The sequence below is a fragment of the Capricornis sumatraensis genome, chromosome 18 (assembly GCF_032405125.1).
Source record: "Capricornis sumatraensis isolate serow.1 chromosome 18, serow.2, whole genome shotgun sequence".
Lineage (NCBI taxonomy): Eukaryota > Metazoa > Chordata > Mammalia > Artiodactyla > Bovidae > Capricornis > Capricornis sumatraensis.
Window position 1 is genome coordinate 30,563,292 of NC_091086.1, and position 23,477 is coordinate 30,586,768.

Genomic DNA, 23,477 nt, shown 5'->3' on the forward strand with positions numbered 1-23,477 from the left:
TAGCCTGATAGGGATTGCATTGAATCTGTAGATTGCTTTGGGTAGTATACTCATTTTCACTATATTGATCCTTCCGATCCATGAACATGGTATATTTCTCCATCTATTAGTGTCCTTTTTGATTTCTTTCACCAGTGTTTTATAGTTTTCTATAATAGGTTTAGTTTCTTTAGGTAGATATATTCCTAAGTATTTTATTCTTTTCGTTGCAATGGTGAATCAAATTGTTTCCTTAATTTCTTTTTCTACTTTCTCATTATTAGTGTATAGGAATGCAAGGGATTTCTGTGTGTTGATTTTATATCCTGCAACTTCACTATATTCATTGATTAACTCTAGTAATTTTCTGGTGGAGTCTTTAGGGTTTTCTATGTAGAGGATCATGTCATCTGCAAACAGTGAGAGTTTTACTTCTTCTTTTCCAATTTGGATTCCTTTTATTTCTTTTTCTGCTCTGATTGCTGTGGCCAAAACTTCCAGAACTATGTTGAATAGTAGCAGTGAAAGTGGGCACCCTTGTCTTGTTCCTGACTTTAGGGGAAGTGCTTTCAGTTTTTCACCATTGAGGATAATATTTGCTGTGGGTTTGTCATATATGGCTTTTATTATGTTGAGGTATGTTCCTTCTATTCCTGCTTTCTGGAAAGTTTTTTATCATAAATGGATGTTGAATTTTGTCAAAGGCTTTCTCTGCATTGAGATAATCATATGGCTTTTTATTTTTCAGTTTGTTAATGTGGTGAATTAAATGATTGATTTGTGGATATTGAAGATTCCTTGCATCCCTGGGATAAAGCCCACTTAGTCATGGTGTATGATCTTTTTAATGTGTTGTTGGCTTCTGGTTGCTAGAATTTTGTTAAGGATTTTTGCATCTATGTTCATCAGTGATATTGGCCTGTAGTTTTCTTTTTTTGTGGCATCTTTGTCAGGTTTTAGTATTAGGGTGATGGTGGCCTCATAGAGTGAATTTGGAAGTTTACCTTCCTCTGCAATTTTCTGGAAGAGTTTGAGTAGGATAGGTGTTAGCTCATCTCTAAATTTTTGGTAGAATTCAGCTGTGAAGCCGTCTGGACCTGGGCTTTTGTTTGCTGGAAGATTTCTGATTACAGTTTCAATTTCCGTGCTTGTGATGAGTCTGTTAAGATTTTCTATTTCTTCCTGGTTCAGTTTTGGAAAGTTGTACTTCTCTAAGAATTTGTCCATTTCTTCCACGTTTCTCGTGTTGCTTGAGTCACACATTTCCCTGCTGAGAGTTTGGACCCTCTTGCGATCATCTGACTTTCAAGACACTCACAGTTCTGCATTCCTTTATCTTGGAGGTTCTTAGCCACTTCCTACTGTCCAGATTCCTGCTTTTTGCAGTATTCTTCCCTGAGCACACGACACATAATTGTTTATTTTTAGTCATCAAATGGTTCATTAAATCAAGAGTTAAAAATACCCTATACGTGTACCAATTGTGTCCTACTTTTTTCCTCCCTCTTTTTCATTTTCCATGGTCCTGCTAGTTTCTCTCCTTTAAGGTTCATGATATAATATTGATTGTTCAGTATATGATTAACTGATGCGAGTGGCTGGACAGTGGTATTTGATGCTTTAATACTGAGTAAAATTGAATAGTCATGTGACTTATTTCAGATAGGCCTATCACTTTTATGCATAAAGTGGCTTGGCTAAAACTGACTCCATATAATGTAGCATCAGCTTTATATAGAAATATATTAAAATCATTGTAAAAATAATTCAAAGAATGTATGACAGGGTTTTCAGTGCTCATGAAATAAGTCATCAATCTCTGGGTGCTTCAAGGATATAAGATGAATTAACATTAGTTTTTGTTGTATTTTATTTAAAATAAGTTTGATTGGGATCATCTGAGTTCCTCCACCATTTATTACTTTTATCCTTGTCTTTGTACACTTTAGAGGAGAGATACTCTGTATTCCTTGTATTTCTGGACAGTCTGATCGCTTTTGTTCTCCAAGTCGTAGCTCACTTGGCAGAGCAGCTCTCAGGGAAACTGTTAATCAGGAAGAGGAGTTTGAGGGGTGTGTGTGTGTGTGTGTGTGTGTGTGTGTGTGTGTGTGGGTGGGTGGGTGGGTGTGGGTGTGTGTGTAGTGGGGAAGAGGTTTGTAGGACATTTATAGCAGACACATTGAAGATACTTTGATTACCACTGAAAAAATATTTTTCATATATATTATCCCTATAATAACAGGTTGTGTACTATAAAATATAAAAGGTTTTGTTTTTCAGTCTCCATTTGATAACTTTCCCCAGAACCACTGTTAACAGTTTGTGTATCTTTTCTGTCATTTTCTGTGTAGTTTTATATTAAATGTGAAATATAGTTTTATGTGGTTTACATAAATGACCCTTTAAAATACTCTTGTTGGTTTATATAGTTACTTTTTAGCTGATTTGTAGTACTGTGTTCAGAAAATTAGTGATAGAATTGTTCTCTTGGGTCCTTGAGTCGCCAGCAGTATTGTAGCAGACATCTTTGTGCTCATGCTGTTTTTCTCTAGGGTGCCGCAATGCCTTGAAGTGGAATTACTGGGTCAAAAAATATGCTGGTTTTATATATAGATAGATACATTTAGATAGATGTTGCCAGACCAACAAGTGTGAACTTTTTCAATTCAATATAAAAGTACTCATTTTACCTTCATAGGTACTTGAATGCCAAAGTATCTTAGGTGTGAATTTTTAAAAGATAATAACTTGATATCTCATTGCTTAAGCATTTATTAACAGTTACTGGTTGGGAAAAAAACCCTTTAGAAATAAAATACTGGGGAAATTGGTCATTAAGGGTCATTCCTCCTATGTGTAGTTGGTTGAGACATAGTTTAACTGTTTTACAGGATCAGTCCATGTTTAAAGGTTATCACTGAAGGGAAATTTAACATGTCCTTCAAGTTAAGCCTGTCCATAACATGCTGTTATGTAAACTGTATAATAAGGAAATACTATTTGGAGAAAATGCCTCATTTTGCAATTTGACTTACTTTTATTTGAGCTTTAGAACATACAGAGGACACATTAGTATTCGCTTAAGATGACTATTTACACATAAACAATATTTATTTTGTCACAGATCATGTAAGTGTCACTTTACTTCACACATGTTGCCTTGTATAAGCAAGGAGTCCTGTTTCTTCTGATGGTGCTCCCTGCCTGGAGATGGCAGGATTAATGCTGCTGCTGGCTTGCCTGCCATTCACGGGAGTGGAATCATGGCATGGTGAGAAGAGATGGGAAGATTCAGATTTAAACCTCAAAGTGATATGACTTTTGACTTAGTTGCTGAACTTCTGGTAGGTTCCGTTTTCTCTGTGTGTGAAATAGTTTGATAGTTCCTATTGGTGTTTTCGTAAAGAGTGGAAATACTGTGTATTAATAAGTACCTGAACATAGATGGTAATCAATGGCTTGTAACCATTAACAGTCTTTTGAGGATCTTTCATGTTTAGAATGCTTTAGGAATTGATTTCAGGATGATTTTTGGAGAAAAAAGGAAGTTCTCCTAATTTGCAACAGAGTCACTTTGGCATACTCAGTGAACTGGTAGAATAGTAATAATTGGCAACTTCTGTGAGTGCTGGCCACTTTATAATTAGACACAAATTATAAATTAATAATAATACATTTAATTATATTTATATTTATGTAATTAATATTAATATAGCAATATTATCAATAATAATTATAATATAATTTAATTTTATAAATTAAATTTTATAATGTTTATAAATTAAAAACTGTTGTCTCTCCTAGTAGAGCAGTTTATTTTAGATAACATTTTATTAGTTCTAAGTCTTGTTTTAAAAACAGATTTTAAAAAAGATCGCTTCTATTTCTGGCAACATGTAGGGTTAGAAATGCTTACGGATACAACTCAACTAAACACGTGCATGTGTTGAGTCATGTCCGACTCTTTGTGGCCCCCTGTAGTTCACCAGGCCTCTCTGTCCGTGGGATTTTCCAGGCAAGAATACTGGAGTGGGTTGCCATTTCCCCTTCTAGGGGATATTCCCAACCCAGGGATCAAACCCACGTCTCTTGCGTCTCCTGCTTTGCAGGTGGATTCTTTAATACTAGTGCCACCCGGGAGCCCTCAGCTAAACATGCTAGATGATATATCACAATATACACATGCACGTTTGTTTTATATATTACAAACATATAAATCTTTTAAATAAATAGCTGAGCTGGTGGAAGAGTAAAGGAATTTTTATTAGGCTGGAGTCAGATAATGCTGTAGATTTGAAGTGTGCTCTGAAAGTACTTGCCAATTCCTGGTCACCTAAAGCCTGAATTGTAATAGTCTCTGAACATGGCACAGGAGATAAAGGCTGAGCAGTAAAGAAAGACAGATGGAAAGCCTGTGGATAATATAAGGATTCCCAAAGGGAAACATCCTCCCAGAAGAAACCCATCAAGAAGAATCCTTAACCATAATACCACCCTCATACTCTTCTGGAGTCAGAATTCGTACTATCTGTGTGGCTTAAAGAAAAAGATTGAAGTGGACTGATAGTAAATCTAGCAGAAGAGAACACATATTTCTGGAAGAATGCTCTTTCAACCAAATACTCTTAAGAGTCCCCAGATTGAGAGTCCCAAGAATATGAGCTCTTATCTAATATGAGAGTCAGCAGAAAAACAAACTATATAAACAAACTATATTAGAGTTTGTCTCAAAGATTCAGATACTAGAATTACCCTATAGGAAATAAATCTACATATCTGCTGTATAGGAACAAATAAGATTGAGAATATGATGCAGGATGGTGAGAATCAAAATTCACCAGATTTGCAGACGATCCAGAAAGACCTATAAACGATACATACATAGTAATTTGAATGAAAAACCAGATTAAGCAGACTAGACACAGTAAAGGGAGGGAAGATAAACCTGAAGAGACCAAGATTAAAAATAGAAAAGAAAGTTTAAGAGATATGGAGGGACAGAATGGAAATGTCTAACATGTTGAATCAGAATCTCTGAAAAGGAAAATAGGATGGAGGATACATAATTCAAAGGTGTAATAACTGAGACTGATCTAGAATTGGTGATGTGTACAAATCCTCAGACACAGGAAGCCAATGAATACTAAATCAGGTAAATCAATGGAAATTCATACTTATAAACATGATAGCAAAACTGCAGAATATTGAAGACTTTGGCAGTAGAGGAAGCAATTACAGAGAAAACACATATAACCCAGAAAGGCAGCTCATATTTTAAAGCAAAAGTAGAAGCCAGAAGATAGTATGATATAGTCAAAGTGATAAGGAAAAAAAGTCATCAGCCTAGACATTCTGTAGTTAGGTATCATCATTCAAGCATTAATGCAAACTCAAAAAATTTTCTAACTGAAAGCATAACCAAAGTTGTAACTGTTTTGTGAGTTAGGAAGAAGAGAGGAAGAAAGTCAGGTAGTAGGGGAAGAGCCGTGAGATGATTAGAAGGTTGTTTGTGAGTTAGTCTTCCCAGAAGCCCCAGAATATTTAGTAAATTCCATTAAAAAATTAAGAAGCACTTTGTGTGAGTTGATTGCTTCTGATGACTGATAAAAGCTGGATTTGGTTGTCTTTGCATTTCATAAGGCTGAACACTGATGTCATTGTTGAAATACAGAGATGGAAGAGTGGTGAACTGAGGAGTAGGAGCTCAGACCCTGTGGGCGCCGGGTGGGTGGATGGCTGTGAAAGAACGCTCTTAAGGCTATGATATTGAGGTTTAGACCAAGTTTAATGAGCTCTCCTAGGAGAAAGGGATGACCTGGGTGACAGATATAGGCAAAAAAACCATCTTAAATTTGCCATTTGAAATAGAATCCCACTCACAGTAAGTTACATAGATAGTCAAGACCAATCTACTTGCTCATTGTTTAATAGACCAGGCCACAGAACTGATGAAAACGGCTGCATTTCAGAATATATTCTTATCTTTGTAAATTTTCTTTTTGAAAGTCTTTCCTAAAATTTGGTGGAGAACTAGCTGAAATTGTTAATGTATGTATGTAATTTCATCAGATTGGCTATAATAAAGTGAGTCTAAGATTGGTTAAAACCTCAAGAACAAAGCAAGTTCTTAGACCAGGGACAGAATTTCAGTTGAGGTCACTATGATGAAAATAGTCTACATTTTGACTACTCTTTGGATTTTATCAAAGTGCCCATATAATTATTTGTTCATTTGTGAATTATGGACATAATAAGATGCTGTATCTCCTAGAGACTTAACCAATATGAAAATAATTGATCTCTTTACAGCCAAGTGGTTGGGAAGGCTAAAAGTGATTTATTTTTCTTGTTTATGTATATTAAACCCAGAATAATTATCAAGTTTGATTACATAAATCTTAGTTGGCATGTGTTTTAGGAGTGTTTTCTCCTTTATGTATTGGGGAAAACAAATTCCTTTTGAACCAAGTAGGGCATAATAAGTAAAATACTTCAGAACCTGTTCCTTGTGATTTTATTCTCAAGTACAATAAAATTAAGTTTTGTAAGCATTTTGTCATTTTTAGGTAGAAAGATGATACCTAGATGTTTATAGAATATAAAGTTGAAAGACATGGTTAATCTGGTACAGGACTATCAGTGCACAATTTAAAAATAAATGTCAAGCAAAAGCACTTAATCTGGTGGGAAATCTAAGGCAAGATGCTAAAATATCACTTTAAAATTATTATTTTTTAAAGTACTCAACTTGTGAGTGTTCCAAAGAAAGTATTTATTACTACTATTCAGGGACACACACTTAAAGTGGAAAATAAAACTTAAATTATGGTCATGTAAGTTTTTATGTGAGAAATTCAGGCCATTTATGCTGGTGTAGCTTGTCAAATTTTCCTTTAGAAATGCTTGGCAAATTTGTCAGTGACTCACTACCCATCCTGAAAGTATCAATAAAATGACACTGTGTAGCAATCAGACCTCAGACCCTCCTCAGTTCAGTGCAGTTCAGTTCAGTCGCTCAGTCATGTCCGACTCTTTGCGACCCCATGAGTCACAGCACGCCAGGCCTCCCTGTCCATCACCAACTCCTGAAGTTCACTCAGACTCATGTCCATCGAGTCGGTGATGCCATCCAGCCATCTCATCCTCTGTCGTCCCCTTCTCCTCCTGCCTCAATCCCTCCCAGCATCAGAGTCTTCTCCAGTGAGTCAACTCTTTGCATGAAGTGGCCAAAGTGTTGGAGTTTCAGCTTTAGCATCATTCCTTCCAAAGAACACCCAGGACTGATCTCCTTTAAAATGGACTGGTTGGATCTCCTTGCAGTCCAAGGGACTCTCAAGAGTCTTCTCCAACACCACAGTTCAAAAGCATCAATTGTTTGGCACTCAGCTTTCTTCACAGTCCAACTCTCACATCCATACATGACTATTGGAAAAACCATAGCCTTGACTAGACGGACCTTTGTTGGCAAAGTAATGTCTCTCCTTTTCAATATGCTATCTAGGTTGGTCATAACTTTTCTTCCAAGGAGTAAGCATCTTTTAATTTCATGGCTGCAGTCACCATCTGCAGTGATTTTGGAGCCCAAGAAGATAAACTCTGACACTGTTTCCACTGTTTCCCCATCTATTTCCCATGAAGTGATGGGACCAGATGCCATGATCTTCATTTTCTGAATGTTGAGCTTTAAGCCAGCTTTCTCACTCTCCTCTTTCACTTTCATCAAGAGGCTTTTTAGTTCCTCTTCACTTTCTGCCATAAGGGTGGTGTCTCCTGCATATCTGAGGTTATTGGTATTTCTCCCGGCAGTCTTGATTCCAGCTTGTGCTTCTTCCAGCCGAGTTTCTTATGATGTACTCTGCATATAAGTTAAATAAGCAGGGTGACAGTAACAGCCTTGATGTACTCCTTTTCCTATTTGGAACCAGTGTGTTGTTCCATGTCCAGTTCTAACTGTTGCTTCCAGATCTGCATATAGGTTTCTCAAGAGGCAGGTCAGGTGGTCTGGTATTCCCACCTCTTTCAGAATTTTCCACGGTTTATTGTGATCCACACAAGACCCTCCTAGGACTCTTTAAAGTTCCTGTTTAACTGCCCTCCCACCCCACCCTTCTAAGGTAAGGGGAGGGAGCTATATACAATGGGAAGGTAAGGAGATTTATGAAATAAAAAATATTCTTGGTCTCTAAGAGGGAAGATTAATGTTTCTCTTCTTTCTGTTCTAGACTGTCCTTTTATTCGGGCCACTCTTCATTCTCCATGTACTGCATGATGTTCGTGGCAGTAAGTACTTTGGGTCTATTGATGGTGGGTTATGGGTTTGGTGTTTTATCCTGTGTGATTGCCTCTGACGTTCTCATTGGCCTCACTGCCCAAGTCAACTGGAAGCCACTGCTTGTTGCACTAAGTTCAGAAGAGGAATGGATGGCTGCCTGTGCTCTGCCAAGGCCAGTTACAATTGTTTGAAATGACTTCTGTCCTTCATTTAGAGGAAGCAGACAGGTGCATTGTATAGCAAGCTGCAAACTGGCAACCTTCAGGATAAGAGGGAATCTTTGCTCTTGAAGCAGACAAATGGTCGAAGTTACTTGTCACTTTTCTGACAGTGGTAGAAGCCTAAACAGATCATCAGGTCTGCAAGTCCAGTGCTGAGAATTAGGTGACTTGTCCCCTTACTTTGGGCTGTTTTCCAAAGAGGTTTTCTGGAATATACAGACAGCTCCTGCTTCATCTCAGCAGGTCACTGCTCTGAAATCCAAGCCAAGGTGGTGCTGCTGCTCCTTGTAGCCTCTCCCTGAGCCAGAGCCCTGGCCTCATCTGCACAGTGTGGGTGCTGAGTGGCCTGGCTTTCCCCGTATGGGGGCTGCTGGGGTGAGGAATTGTGATTATTGGATGTGAAGGCAGCTCTGTTGCTCTCATCTGAGCAAGTCTTATTTTCCTTCCACTTTGGGAAACATTGCCCAGACTGCTTTCCATGGACTAGAAAGGTTTCAGCTTCAGGGAGAGCCAGTTGCTGCTTCAGGAGCTTGTCATCAGTATAGTCTGCAGGAGCAATTTTAGTGGTACTTGTATTATACGAAGTCAGCAGTGAAGAGTTAGAGAAGACCGGCACCCATATTTTGCATATCAAACTAGAGATGAATGTGTATCGACAGCAGTTAGTGCAAGACCAGGCTTTAGGGCACTACAAGGGGTTTTCAAAGGTCAATTTAATTAACTTATTTTTATCAATCCTCTGTCTCTTTATGTATAAAATTATCAAAATTTGGTGGGGAAAGGAGATCTCTACCCTTAAAGATCAGCTGTAATTTTTCTTTGTAAGTGAACTTTTATATAGTTGTGCTGTGTAAATTTTCTGTTATCTGGCTGTTTTCAGTTACCCTTTCCCCTCAGATCACAAGTACTGTATAATAATTAAATCTATGATGTGGAGTAAAGATTTATGATGTGTATTGTTAAGATAACCCTCTGGAAGTTACTTGGTTGGTTTCATTTAGGAAGAATTTAATATCAGTTTTACCAGAATCTTACTTTCATTTGATAAAACCAAACTCCAGAAATTAAAAGAGCATAAAATTTATAAAATGTAAAAATTGCAGATGTGTTACATAAAATTCAAACCTACAACTTCAAAACCTTTTCAGTAAAGCTAATTTTTGGCTTCTTCAACATCTCTTGAAATTGCAAGGCTTTCCTCACGTGTTAATTTTGCAAGGAAGAAACTGTACCAATTCAACAAAATTCAGAACTTCCTTTTTAAAAAATACCCAAATGTTTCTGAAATTGTGCCATGGGAAATGTGACTTATTTGATGGTGAAAGTGAAAGTCGCTCAATCATGTCCGACCCATTGTGACCCCATGGACTGTTCAGTCCATGGAATTCTCTAGGCCAGTGGGTAGCCTTTCCCTTCTCCAAGGGATCTTCCCAATCCAGGAATTGAACCCGAGTCTCTTGCATTGTAGATGGATTCTTTACCAACTGAGCTATCAGGAAAGAGCTATTTGATGGTAGTAACAACAAATACTGTTCAGTTCATTTATCTTATTAGGAAAAGCTACCATTCTTCCTAAAGGGAGCCACCATTTTTTTTTTCTCCTCTTTTTAAATAGGGCGTGGGACCAGTGGAGAAGGGAAAGGCTGGAGCTATTAACGTATCCCGAGAACTTTGCCCAAAGCAAAGTTTGTGACTACAGTGAATGGCTTTTGAATGTTTGTATGCCCCAGAGACAGACACCAGCAGGGCTGCTTTTGTGGTTTGTTATTCACTCGTGTGTCAGGATCTTTAAGTCCTTCTTTATGAGAGAGACCTAAGAATCTGAGGTTGGTTGATACTGAAAATAATTTGCTTTTACACTACTCTGTTTTGTCTCTTTCTGATAGCTCCCATGACAAACTGCCACCCCTTTCACAGATGGGGAAATAGGAGCCTTGGGAGGAGCTGCTAAGGTCTATAAGCCCTCTGGGAATCTCTTGTTAATCAGGCTCCCTTGCTTTGTTGATTACTTGAGCTGAACCCTAGTCCAGTTATTTTGAAAATCAGGTAATACAGATCTCTGAAAGTAAGATGTAACATGTAACTTCATGTTACTTCAACTGACATGTAACTTCAACCCACTCTTTAATTACAAAGAATATTCTCAGATGTATCATACTCTAGACCTTATAATTATTTTTGCTCTTTTTTGCTACTTTGACCTTAAAATATCTGAATATTTGCCAAACGTTTAATGAGCTTTTTTGGTGAAATATGAAATTAATGTATGGAGGATGAAACTAGAGAGGGCCTTGATGGCTAGCCTGCCCTGTGGACACCCAGGAATAAACGAAGAGGCAAATTAAAGATATATGCAGAGGGCAAATTCGGAGAAGGCAATGGCACCCCACTCCAATACTCTTGCCTGGAAAATCCCATGGATGGAGGAGCCTGGTGGGCTGCAGTCCATGGGTTTGCGAAGAGTCGGACACAACTGAGCAACTTCACTTTCACTTTTCACTTTCATGCATTGGAGAAGGAAATGGCAACCCACTCCAGTGTTCTTGCCTGGAGAATCTCCCAGGACAGGGGAGCCTAGTGGGCTGCAGTCTATGGGGTCGCACAGAGTCGGACACGACTAAAGCGACACAGCAGCAGCAGCAACAGCAGAGGGTAAATTACCTCAACTCTAGTTTGGTAATTGGGTCGGTATGAGCCATTTAGATGTACAGGTATAATGCAACAACAACAAAAATTCAGATGGGGTTTGTCATAGACCAAGAACTTTGGAGAAGCTGGCAGGCTACAGCAGCCACACTGGGTTTCACTGACTCTGAGCAGTGGAAATACTGTCTTGATGTGGATGTAGGGTCTAGCTTTTATTTCAGCCCAAATACATGGATATCTCCTTGCTTTCCAGCTTTCGTATTTATATACATCACTTAACCACTACCTACCCTCCTGCCCCCTGCCACACACACTTTCCTTAGGCAATGACTCATCTTGTTCTAGGCATCTTGGCATCATGGGTCAGTCCCAGATTTGGAAGATGTAGTCAGTTTAAATCCTGAGGATAATCTTTGATAGCCAAAACTTCCGTTAATTCCTGACACCCAGAACTTAACTTCTAGTTAAAAATGTCTCTTAAAATACCTGACCATCATTCTTCTCTAGTGGGAACCCTGTGAGTTAGCCCCCTGAAAAACACCTAGGTTGGTAGGAGCAAAGGGCAGGGCTTCTTTCCATATAGACAATTGATGTGCAACTGACTGACTCCCCTTGACTTTGGCCAAATGCCAGATTCCAAATTTACTTGATTGTTCAGGAAAATAGGCATGGGCTGAAACCGTCCTTTTTTCAGTACAGTAAGGAATATACAGTTTTTCCCAGCACTGTCATAGAGAGACTGTCACCCTAGATTGCTTATATCACTGCTGTTATAGACGTTTGTAGATTACTACGATTGTTTGTATCACTGCTGTGACGAATTTTCTGTATAAATTATTCCAGTGGGAACCCAAGTACCTCTCAGTGTGTTGTTTCAGCTTGGTTTCCCTGCCTGTCAGACTGCCTCATGTCTGGGCCTCGCCCCCCGCTGTGTTCAGGTAGTGCTTGCCCGCCCAATTTAAGGAGGAATTTGAGGTTTACCTTTAGGAATTCTGTGAATCCTAAAGAAAACGAAGGCACGCCTTTCAGTGCTCTCTCGCCAGGTCTCTCATCAGATGAAGGTGGAACAGCGGTGTACTTGGCATGGTCGTAGGTCAAGGTGTATTTCTTTTGTGTTGAGCATGCTGTTAGTCTAGTTCAGGGGTTGGCAAACTTTTTGTCATAGGTCATATAATATTTAGGCTCTGTAAACCAGGTGCAATCTCAGTTGCATTTTTTTTTTTTCAAATCAGTCAGTTCACTCAGTGGTGTCTGACTCTTTGCGACCCAATGGGCGCCAGCACACCAGGCCTCCTTGTCCGTCACCAACTCCTGGAGCTTGCCCAAACCCATGTCCATCAAGTCGGTGATGCCATCCAACCATCTCATCTTCTGTCGTCCCTTCTCCTCCTGCCTTCAATCTTTCCCAGCATCAGGGTCTTTTCAAATGAGTCAGTTCTTCACATGGCCGAAGTATTGGGGGTTTCAGCTTCAGCATCAGTCCTTCCAGTGAATATTCAGGACTGATCTCCTTTAGGATGGACTGATTGGATCTCCCTGCAATCCAAGGGACTCTCAGGAGTCTTCTCCAAAACCCCAATTCAAAAGCATCAGTTCTTCAGCACTCAGCTTTCTTTATAGTCCAACTCTCATATCCATACCTGACTACTGGAAAAACTGTAGCTTTGACTAGACAGACCTTTGTTGGCAAAGTAATGTCCCTGGTTTTTAATATGCTGTCTAGGTTGGTCATAACTTTTCCCCCAAGGAGCAAGCATCTTTTAATTTCATGGGTGCAGTCACCATCTGCAGTGATTTTGGAGCCCAAAAAAGTCTTTGTTTCCATTGTTTCCCCATCTGTTTGCCATGAAGTGATGGGACTGGATGCCATGATCTTAGTTTTTTCAATGTTGAGTTTTCAACCCCCTTTTTCACTCTCCTCTTTCACTTTCAAGAGGCTCTTTAGTTCTTAATGTTCTGCCATAGGGCGGTGTCACCTGTATCAGAGGTTATTGTTATTTCTCCTGGCAATCTTAATTCCAGCTTGTACTTCATCCAGCCTGGCATTTTGCATGATGTACTCTGCATATAAGTTAAATAAGCAGGGTGACAATATACAGCCTTGATGTACTCCTTTCCCAATTTGGAACCAGTCTGTTGTTCCATGTCCAGTTCTAACTGTTGCTTCTTGACCTTTCATACTGTTCATGGGGTTCTCAAGGCAAGAATACTGAGGTGGTTTGCTGTTCCCTTCTTCAGTGGACCATATTTTGTCCGAACTCTCCACCATGACCCGTCCGTCTTGGGTGGCCTTACCCAGCATGGCTCATAGTTTCATTGAGTTAGACAAGGCTGTGGTCCATATGATCACATTTCAAATGACTGTTTAAAAATGTGAAAATAAGCCCTTGACTCTAGTTGAAAATTGGGTGGAGGGACCCCCTTATTTTAAGAGTAAAATATAGAATACCTTGTTTTATTGTGTTTCATTTTATCATGTAAATTGAAGGTTTGTGGCAACCCTGCACCAGGGAAGTCTGTTGGAGCCATTTTTCCAACAGCATTTGCTCCCTTTGTGTCTGTGTCACATTTTGGTAATTCTCAAAATACTTCAGACTTTTTCATTATTACTGTTCTATTTGTTATGGTCATTTGTGGTCTTTCATATTAGTGTTGCAGAAAGATTGCAACTTGAAGGCTCAGATGATTGTTAGTACTTTATAGTAATAATAAATGCCGCTGCACACTTAATGGACTATACAGCATAGTGTAAACATAACTTGTATATACACTGGGAAACCAGAAAATTCATGTGACTTGCTTTACTGTGATATTCACTTTATTGCAGTGGTCTGAAACCAAAGCCACAACATCTCCAGGTATGGCTTAATACAGGTATGCCTGTATTAAGAGACTTTATGAGGCAACAGCATTCTGTAGTTATATGTTAGAGTCAATTGAGGAACGGCAGAAACAAACTGGCTTCAAAAACTACCTTATTCAACAGTTTAATTAAAAAAAAAAAACAGTTAAATTGAATTTTTAAAATGAGATTGTATAACTAGATCCTTTAATGGAGGATATTGGTCGAGTCATAAGGTCTCTTCAGACCAGTTTCTGGTGACTGGAACTAAGCTCTGCACATGCAGTGGCTGTACCAGATTGGCTCTGAGCTCTTGATTCGACTCAGTCTTAGCCACTGGACCACCAGGGAAGTCCCCCCAGATAGTTTTAACCAGATCACACAGTGGGATTGCTGACTGGTTGTGGGAAGGGATCCTGCCTACATTCCTTAGCCACCTGGTGGTGTTTGTGGTGGGTTAGTTGCCAAATTGTGTCTGATCCTTCCAACTCCACAGACTGCAATCTGCCAGGCTCCTCTGCCCACGAGATTTCCCAGGCAAAAATACTGGGTTGCCATTTCCTTCTCCAGGGGATCTTCCCAACTCAGGGATCGAACCTGCATCTCTTGTGTCTCCTGCATTGCAGGCAGATTCATTACCAACTGAGCCATCAGGGAAGTCACCTGGAGCCCAGAACAAAGATCTGACCAAGTCTTGACCCAAAGGCATTTCACCAGGGAACTTTGACTCCTATTTGTTCCAACATGTCACTTAAGAAAAACAGCATCAGAAATACCACTGATGATAACAGTAGTCGTCTATCAACCTGCCACAGAAAGCATGACAGCAGGCTTAATTCTGATTATTAGAGTTAGGATTCCAAAGAAAACAAGGTTTTGTTGTTGTTTAGCCGCAAAATTGTTTCCAACTCTTCATGGCCATGGACTGTAGCCCTCCAGGCTCCTTTCCATGGGATTTTCCAGGCAAGAGTGGAGTGGATACCATTTCCTTCGCCAGGTAGTCCCTGTTTTCAGCCTCCCTTTTTATGTCAACAAGTCTTCCTTTGCTGTCTGGAGTTTCGTGGATTGCTCTGCTTGCAGAACTGGTAGCTGCATGTTTCATCCTCTGTTCCTCTGCTGTCCTGCCTTAGGGCTTCCTGAATCTATAGTATCACAGTGTGAAGCCTCTGCTTCTGGGAAGGACCTTAGTGAAGTGCTGCAGGTTGCTTTTGTCCTGCCAGAAGCTTGTCTTTTATTTCTAGTTGTGACCTTTCTACTTCACCAGAAAGTTGAATTTCCACTTGTCTCACTGGCCACCTGGTTTTTTAGTGTGGCTGCCACTCTTCTCCATTTTCTATTAAATGGCTTGTTCTTATCTAACCATAGCTTTTGTTTGTCAGCAGCCCATCATGAATCTGTTAGGTACCATTTCTACAACTTGTGAAAACTAAACAGTTCCTTCATACATAAACCCCAGAGCAGATGCAGCCCAGCAGATTTCCGGGCCAAGTCTGTCGCGAGTCATACTCCGGGCCCTCTCATAAAGTCAGGCAGGGCTATGTGGTGCCCTTCAGTTTTGTCTGTGGATTGGCAGTTTCCCCCAGTGGGGAAATTTGAAAATTGTAGATGCTACCACTGAGCCAGCCAGTCTGGTACCATACACAGCACTGGATATAGAGTTCTGGAAGTTCTAAATCTTCAGATATAAGCAATTGAATGCTTTCCTTCTTGTAGTACATATGTGATTAACATATGCATGTATAGGGAGAAGGGGAAAGAGTACAGGTTGCAAAGGCAACAAAGGTTACAAAGCCTTTTTATTCTCAACTCTGGCATTAAAGCATGAGCAGTCCCCACATCTAGTTCTAATATAGCAGTGCTGAGATACATCAGATATTCAGTTTCTCTGAGACAGAGAAAGATGGAGGAATAGAGACTTGTTTTTAAAGGAACATGTATGCTTTTCTCTCCCCTGTCAAAGGACAAGGAGTAGAATAGAAAAAAATATATAAATCCACAAAGTCAAAGAATGGAAAAGGAGACAATAAACAAGAGGTACAAGATTTTGGAAAGCGTTAAAGGAGTGGCAGGAGGAAGCTGAATCTCTAGTGCCTCTCGAGGGTGGGAGCTTAAAAGATCTGCACTGTGGAACCTGAGAAAGGCTTAGGAAGTGGAGCCCCCAGAAAGTCAGCATTGTACGCTTTCTTGGACCTGCTTATATAGGATACACTTTGGGCTGGCAACACAGGTGGTCAGTTGTCAAGGTCTGGAATTCAGGGCATGTCAACCGTGCAACTCAGGTGACCCAAGGTTCAACAAACTCAATGTGTTTACCTCTTGAGGGTCTACTGAAACCGAAGTTCTCACCGGGAAGAGCAGGGCTAGAGGTGGTGCCTGGCTTTTGCTACATCAAGTGCCCTGGACCCAGAGATACAAAACAGGCAAATAGGAAGCCCATTCAATTAGCCAGTCTCACTCAGAGCTGAGAATTGTTCTGTAAGAAGAGCTTTTACTCAAGCCATGGCCATTAGTTCCCAGAAGAGATGAACACAGTCTCTTATTTAATTAGGTACTTGGGAAAGATTTCACCGAGAGTATACTGCAGTGTGTTTGGTTATTGATCCATAAGCAAATGCTATTTTCACAGGGATGTTGAGGAGGAGATTGGGGCAAAATAATAACTTACTTAACATATGTGTGTGGGCTACCTAAAGTCAAAGTCCTGAGTTTCCTTTATGTTGGAAGTATAAAATAAACCCCTAAGTCCATTTGAGAGTTGTTTTTCACTATGTTCCTAGCAGGGATGGGTGCAGTTCTCCCTAATATGTCTGCATTCATGTCAAGTATTTGCAATTCCTAAGTATATGTTTTTATAGTCTAAATAACCGATGCCTTTAACCATCATCTGGAAAGATAGCTTAACAATAACTAGAAGAGAGACAACTAAACTTTTCAATAATAACATAACAAAACTTGGCCCCTAGTTAAAGAATTGTTTTCCTTAAAATGAACAAAAAATTTCCAGAAAGAACTAATGAGGTGACTCTTATCTGCCACGGCTGTGGTACCTAACTGGCTTCAGCTAGCACATGCTAACTAACTTTGCCCCAAGTATCTTACCACCTCCAGAATTTTGAGACAAGCCTCTTACTCTGTACTTGTTTATAGCTTCAACAGCAGCAAACAGAAAAGGAGAGAGGAGCTCCGCAAAAAGCTCTGCACTTCAGCCTATTAATGAGTTCAACTCAGTTAAACAACTGGTATGCTCTTTTAGGATTAGATGTTTATACTATAAAAGTACTTGATAAAATTAGACAACCTCTGGGTCTTTGCCAGGTGCTAAAAACTGAACACGCACAGCAGTGCCCAGAGAATGGACTTATCGATCTACTTTAAATAGGCAGGGTCAGTGGGCACAGCCACATAAATTGTTTTCTGCAGACTGCATTTAAGTAAGTTTATGAGCCATAAATTATTGAACAGAGTTTTTAAAATGAATATTAAGAATTATATTATTAGATACAGTTAAAAAAAAGACTATATTTGCTGAAAGGTGTTCATAGGAAACTATTCCAAATTTGTTCTTTATTATAGTCTTTGGGGATGCACCAAAGTCAAGGGCAGGCTGACACAGCAAAGGGGAAATTCTCAGGTCTGATTAGTGTATGGAAAAATCATAGAAGTTTAAAGGGAACTTTAAAGGGTACAGGTGCTATTGAAAGAACACTCTCACTGGATCAGGACTAAACTACAGACTGTATTATTTAGTTAGGCAGATTATTGTATTTACTTATAAATACAGATTTAGATTTATTTAGTCTCAGTCACTCATGTTAAATAATTTGAGGCTAGAGGAACTCTCAAGTAAATTGTTTGAGTGAATTAAGCAAATTTAGTTTCTAAATAGGCTGGGCAGAAAATAACAGTAGCCTGGCCCAGGGTAACGGCAACCAGTGCTCAGCGCACTGGCGGTTGATCCCAAGACTCTGAACTAATGACCACTGTAACTCAAAATGGAAGGGAAGGAGCAGCCCCTGAAATCCTAGGTTATAAACACAGAAACGCTTACCTTGTTTATAATTTGGAGAGTGGTCTAACTAGATAGGTAATAAATTCTTGTAAACTGTTACTAGGGCAATTTGTATTTTCATTTTATTTTGGGATTAATTTTTAGGTATTCATGAGTACAAGAATGCTTGCCAAAAGCCTTCTTCCATATATAATAACACTGATTAATGATTGTTAATGCTATCATTTAAAACATCGATCCTTTAGAAATGTAATATTTAATATAAAATATAGTCTTCAGTTGGTATATTAAACTCTCCACCCACCCCCCATCCCCCATCTTTTCTATTAGCTTTATCTTCAAGCCAGAATGAAGGGAGACTGGGCAAGACTTTTACGCCCTACACTGCAATTTGGTCTTGTTGCTGCGTCCATTTACGTGGGGCTTTCTCGAGTTTCTGATTACAAACACCACTGGAGTGATGTGTTGACTGGACTCATTCAAGGAGCTCTGGTTGCAATATTAGTTGTAAGTATACATGGCAGCAGCCTACATCTTGAAATTGATGAACACTTGGACAAATAAGTAGAAAAAAAGGTTCCAATGAGAAAACTATGTTAAGGCAGAAAATGTGGCTCAATAACTGCTACTGGGTAAGGACCCCAATGTTGTTAAAAGTCATTTTAGGACAGACAGCAAATGATACCTAGGTTATTTTCTTTCTGCAGAAGTTATTAAAAAAATTTACTAAGTTTTTTTTTTTAATTGTAAAAAGCCCTGGGTATAAAGTTTTCTTTTTGGTATAAATTGAAAATAATTTACATGAAAAATGACACTTTTTTTCATTAATGGCTGGCTGGCAGAGTGAAGCTTTTTGCCCAAGACATAACAAAGCAACTCTCAGAATGTCTTTAACAAAAATACCTGTTAGCCACTAATGTTTTGTTGACGTTTAGTCGCTGAGTCGTGTCCACCTTTTTGTGACCCCATGGACTCTAGCCTGGCAGGCTCCTCTTGTCCATGGGATTTCCCAGGCAAGAATACTGGAGTGAGTAGCTATTGCCTTCTTCAGGGGCCCTTCCTGACCCAGAGAGTGGACCTGCATCTCTTGCATTACAGGCAGGTTCTTGACCACTAAGCCACCGGGGAAGCCCAGCCACTAATTTATTGGTACCCTTAACTTGTACCCTGTAATGTATATCCTTTTATTTTTTGCACACTGGTTATTGCAGTTTTTGTTGCGGTTTTTCAGCTTATTTAAAATTTTATCATTTAATACTCTGCCCCATTCTAAATGTTACCTGTTCTCCATAGGCTGTATATGTATCAGATTTCTTCAAAAAGAGAAAGTCTCCTTTTAAAGAAAGAAAAGAGGAGGATTCTCATACAACTCTGCATGAAACACCGACGACAGGGAATCACTATCGGAACAGTCACCAGCCTTGAAGGTGGCAGAGTGCCCAGATGAAGCTGGCCTGCTTTCTAAAGAAAAATGATTGCAACCAGAAGGCAAGAGGATGCGTCTTTCTTCCCGGTGTACAAGCCTTTAAGGGACTGCTGCTACTATACCTCTTGGATGCCTACTTTACCTGTGTGTATATAGTTACATTTAACACAATGGTTATCTAATAGCTGTAAGTTCATTTAAAAAAATTTCAACGGCCTTTCACTAAACAATGCCCCCCCTGTACATTTTTTTATTAAAAAATGTAACGCTTATGTACAAATGTGTATGTAATATGCTTTCTTAGAATGATGCTTGATTTAAATATAATACATATTAAAATGTTTCAGGACAACTGTCTTGAGATAGGAAAACCAAATCAATACTTATAGGCATTTATAGTTGATTGTAATCAGACAGGTGGAGAACAGTTCACAATTCCACATTCCTTAGCTGACTGTTTATAAGTAGAGGCTGGCGGCAAACACAATATCTCTCTTAATTTTGGTGATTCCTAAGAGAAAAGAAAATATGATTTAAAATTTCAAGACCACAAAGAATGTAATGCCCATCCACTGGGGTTTTTAACAATTCTCATTAAATTGGTCAGAAGACAGTTTGGAAAATACGAAACCCTTGCTGGTCTGAAAGACACCTAGAGGAGTTCATAGCCATCTCTGAGAAATGGGAAACTTCGAAAGCAGACCGCTGTTCTTATGAATCCTGACTCTAAAGTACCCCATGTGTGTGGGGGCTAGGGATGTCCAAAATTATTTTAAAAGACTTGGAAGGAATAAGCTGTCAAAAGAAGTTAGTTACCCAAAAGCATGAATTTTCAGCCTACAATGGAAGGCACTATATTTCAGTTACCATGTGAAATACTTTCTGGGGTAAGGCAGGCCAAACTTTTCTAAAGTTTACAAAACTAGGCTTAAACCCAACAGTGATTAAATAGGTCTGCTCTATTTAACAAAAGAAAACGTAAGCCAGTTTCTGCAAACAACTTCTTAGAACAAACACTAAGTAGATAGCAAAATCAGTAGGTTTGACTGTGGGCAACCAGCTCAGAGCAGCACCGTGTCTCTATTCTTTGTTGTTTGAAGTCCTTTTTCTTGGCCAACACGCAGATGGCATGAAATTATGTGCAAACATGTGTGCCCCCCCAGCACTACCGCCATGATCTAGCCAGCCTTTCCTGAGTTGGTCTTCCTGCTTCCACCGAGCTAATCTACAGACTTATCTACAACGCACCAGCAAGAACTGCTTGGTGAAACCCATGCCAGAGCACCCACTCCTGTGCTCAAAACCTCCGATCACTTCAGAGGAAAAAGCTGAGTGCTGGGGCCTACAGGACCATTCTTTTCTTCTTCCAACCCCCACTGTTCGACTCGCTGCTCACTGTGCTCCAGCCACACTGGCCTGTTGCTCAAGTATACCAAGTACACATGGAGGGGCTCTAGGCCATCATATCCATCTTTCAGTTCTCTGTTGTCTCTCTGTCTGTATCACCACCTGATGTATTTTAACTGTTGACTCGTTTACTGTCCCCCTCCCTGCACTAGAATGTGAGTGCCATGAAGGCGGGGGTTTGTGTCTTTTTTGTTCACTGCTGTATTCCCTGGTGCTTAAACCAATGCCTGGCACACAATAAGTGCACAATAAACATTCTGAGATTTTATCTATATTCATTTACAAACTGTTTCTAACACACACTGATATTTTCTTTGAATGCTACTAGGTGGCCTGCCATGGCAATCCTTTGAAGAATATCTGAAAATGTTCTCCTAGGCTGTGGTCAAGAGGTCTAATCTCAACAGGATTTGCTGAAATTACTAGAAAAACCTTATGGGCTGGATACTGACCTTCTGCAAATTTATTTTCCAGCTCAGTGTTTCCAATGGCTTTTGCTGCTTGACACATTTGTCGAAGTAGTTCTTCCAGGCGCCTCATACAACGAATTATGCTGCCTGGACAGAAAAGGAAACAAATCACTTGTAAAGTGTAAATAATCAGGAAAAGCAGAACTTTTGTTAAGACACAAGGAAGGCGAACATGGGATGATTAACCGATAGTCCTCTGAGGAACTTCTACTGCAGTAAATCAGTAGTAAACTTGACTAGTGACTGCTAGGCACCAGGAAGACTACAAAGACGAAAAGTTTAATTCCCATCTTTGACTAACAGTAGAGAGAGTCATGGATTTATTATAATGTGTTGACACTTGCTCTTACAGAAGTACACAAAATGCCCTGGGAACAGAGGACAGAACAACATGGGTGAAGGGCAGCAAAGGTGACATTTAATTTGGGTCCTTTATGCATAAGGTCACTGCCAGACAGTGACAGGGCAAGACCATTGAGGCAATGCAGAAATGCCCAACAGACTACAGCGGGCCCCAGGTGTGGCCTACTATGGCCTCTGGATACTATCCTGTGAAGAGAATGCAACAGGGAATGTTTAAGGAAGGTAATAACAGAATCAGATCTTCATTTTAAAGATGCAATTGATCATTCTTCTGGATCTTAAACAGGCTCTTTCATCAATGCTTTCTCCACACAGTGTATCCTCAATGAAGCACAGAAGAGGCAATCAGTCCCTTCCCATTGGGATTTGACTCCCTGAGACAAGTGTCTGCATCAAAGGTGAAGTTGTAAACACACTTTCACTTCTGTCAGGCTTGCATGAGGAGGAGCCTTGGGATTCTTTCTCTAAGTGCTACCTGTCTAAGTTGAAAACTCTTGGATTTTAGTTTTATGCCTGAAATACAAGAGGAGTATCAGTTCTCTCTGGTATGCAAGCTGTGACCTCACACTTCAGGTTCTTACATAACTCCTTGTAACACTGGAATAATTTATTAACATGTATCTTGTAAAACACTCACTGTACTGTGTTCAGGGCTCTTTTTACCTTTTAATGCCCTCCACATTATGGTCCAATGTGCCCAAGGGAGAAAAACAATGGAGATTTAACTCATAAAGCTCTTGCTCTTAAACACGGTATGTTATGTTGGTAGCTGGAGAAGATGTGGATGAGAAATACAAACTACTAAAGTGGCAGCAGAAAGGATGGGATTCAAAACAGAAGAGGGTGCAGAAGAGTGGAAGAAGGCCCTGGAATCGAGAGTAATTTCCTCTGAAGAGGAGAGAATAAGGGACAAGAGATATGCACCTGAGTTTCTAGCTTAAGACAGCTTACTGGCACCTGCCTGTCCTCTGAAGCAGAAGTGATCACCCAGAAAGCTGGCACAAGTTGAGGCAGGTGCGCAAGGAGAGCAATGAGGATCTGGAGTCGTCTGTAAGACGAGTCTCAGAGCCAGAGACCACAGTCCCTGGAGGTAGGCAGACTAGGGATTACGTTTTCGCTGTGTCATCTACTGCCTGAGGGACTGTATTAGCAAGCTAGGGAAACTATAAACTAAACGAGGCAGAATGTTCCAAGTGTCAGGTACCGAGCTGGTGCACAACAATTCCTCCTCCTCTGCTGCTGCCACTTCTATCATCACTAGGAAAGTTTAATGTGATTCTGAGGTTAGACTATGGCTTCTGAAGACACCAAACGATACAATCTTTCTTCTGGAGAACTCTGCTATTGAAGTACAGGAATAGAGAATGAATTACTAGACTGATCCACCTTGAGGTGCATATAATGGCAGATGGAAACACAAGAATCTCAGTTGCATCCTAATTCTCTTTCCATGACTACAAAGGGAACTGTGGCTCAGAAGGGAAGTTCTAAGCGGTAGGTGTGGCCCCTTCACAGCAGGTCTCCAAGAGAATGAAGAAGCATGCCTATCTGGGCATTTACTTCCTGTTACTGAGACAACTGATTCTGACACCAATAAGCTATATTAAGATTTTGAAAATAACAACAAATGAAAACAGACTTGCTGCTGCTTTTACTAGTAACCTTGAACAACAACAACAAAAAAAAATGATTTCACAAAAGATGTTCCCAAGTAGGAGGAGACAGTGTCATTGGTTACTTCCAACATCCTACCACCATCTTACAAATGAGAAACCCTAGAGGGGTTAATGACTTTCAGGTTCACCCTTTAGAGCAATGGCTTCCTGTTTAAACTGTGAGGCT

At 39.9% G+C, this 23,477-nt stretch overlaps 2 protein-coding genes across 3 annotated transcripts in view; one reads left to right on the top strand and one right to left on the bottom strand.

The window, feature by feature from the left end:
• Positions 1 to 21,034, top strand: part of PLPP1 (phospholipid phosphatase 1) — a 118,432-nt gene extending 97,398 nt beyond the window's left edge. For both annotated transcript variants that reach the window (XM_068990610.1, XM_068990611.1), the window contains exons 4-6: positions 8,202 to 8,259; positions 18,300 to 18,476; positions 19,263 to 21,034. In XM_068990610.1, the coding sequence (XP_068846711.1) occupies positions 8,202 to 8,259; positions 18,300 to 18,476; positions 19,263 to 19,394 (367 nt within the window). In that variant the 3' untranslated portion in view covers positions 19,395 to 21,034. The remainder of the gene's footprint in view (positions 1 to 8,201; positions 8,260 to 18,299; positions 18,477 to 19,262) is intronic.
• The window catches only part of MTREX (Mtr4 exosome RNA helicase), a 92,365-nt gene continuing 88,508 nt past the window's right edge, over positions 19,621 to 23,477 (bottom strand). The window contains exons 26-27 of the mRNA XM_068990609.1: positions 21,255 to 21,359; positions 19,621 to 19,906 (exon numbers count right to left, since the gene is read on the bottom strand). Of these exons, the coding sequence (XP_068846710.1) occupies positions 19,854 to 19,906; positions 21,255 to 21,359 (158 nt within the window). The 3' untranslated portion in view covers positions 19,621 to 19,853. The remainder of the gene's footprint in view (positions 19,907 to 21,254; positions 21,360 to 23,477) is intronic.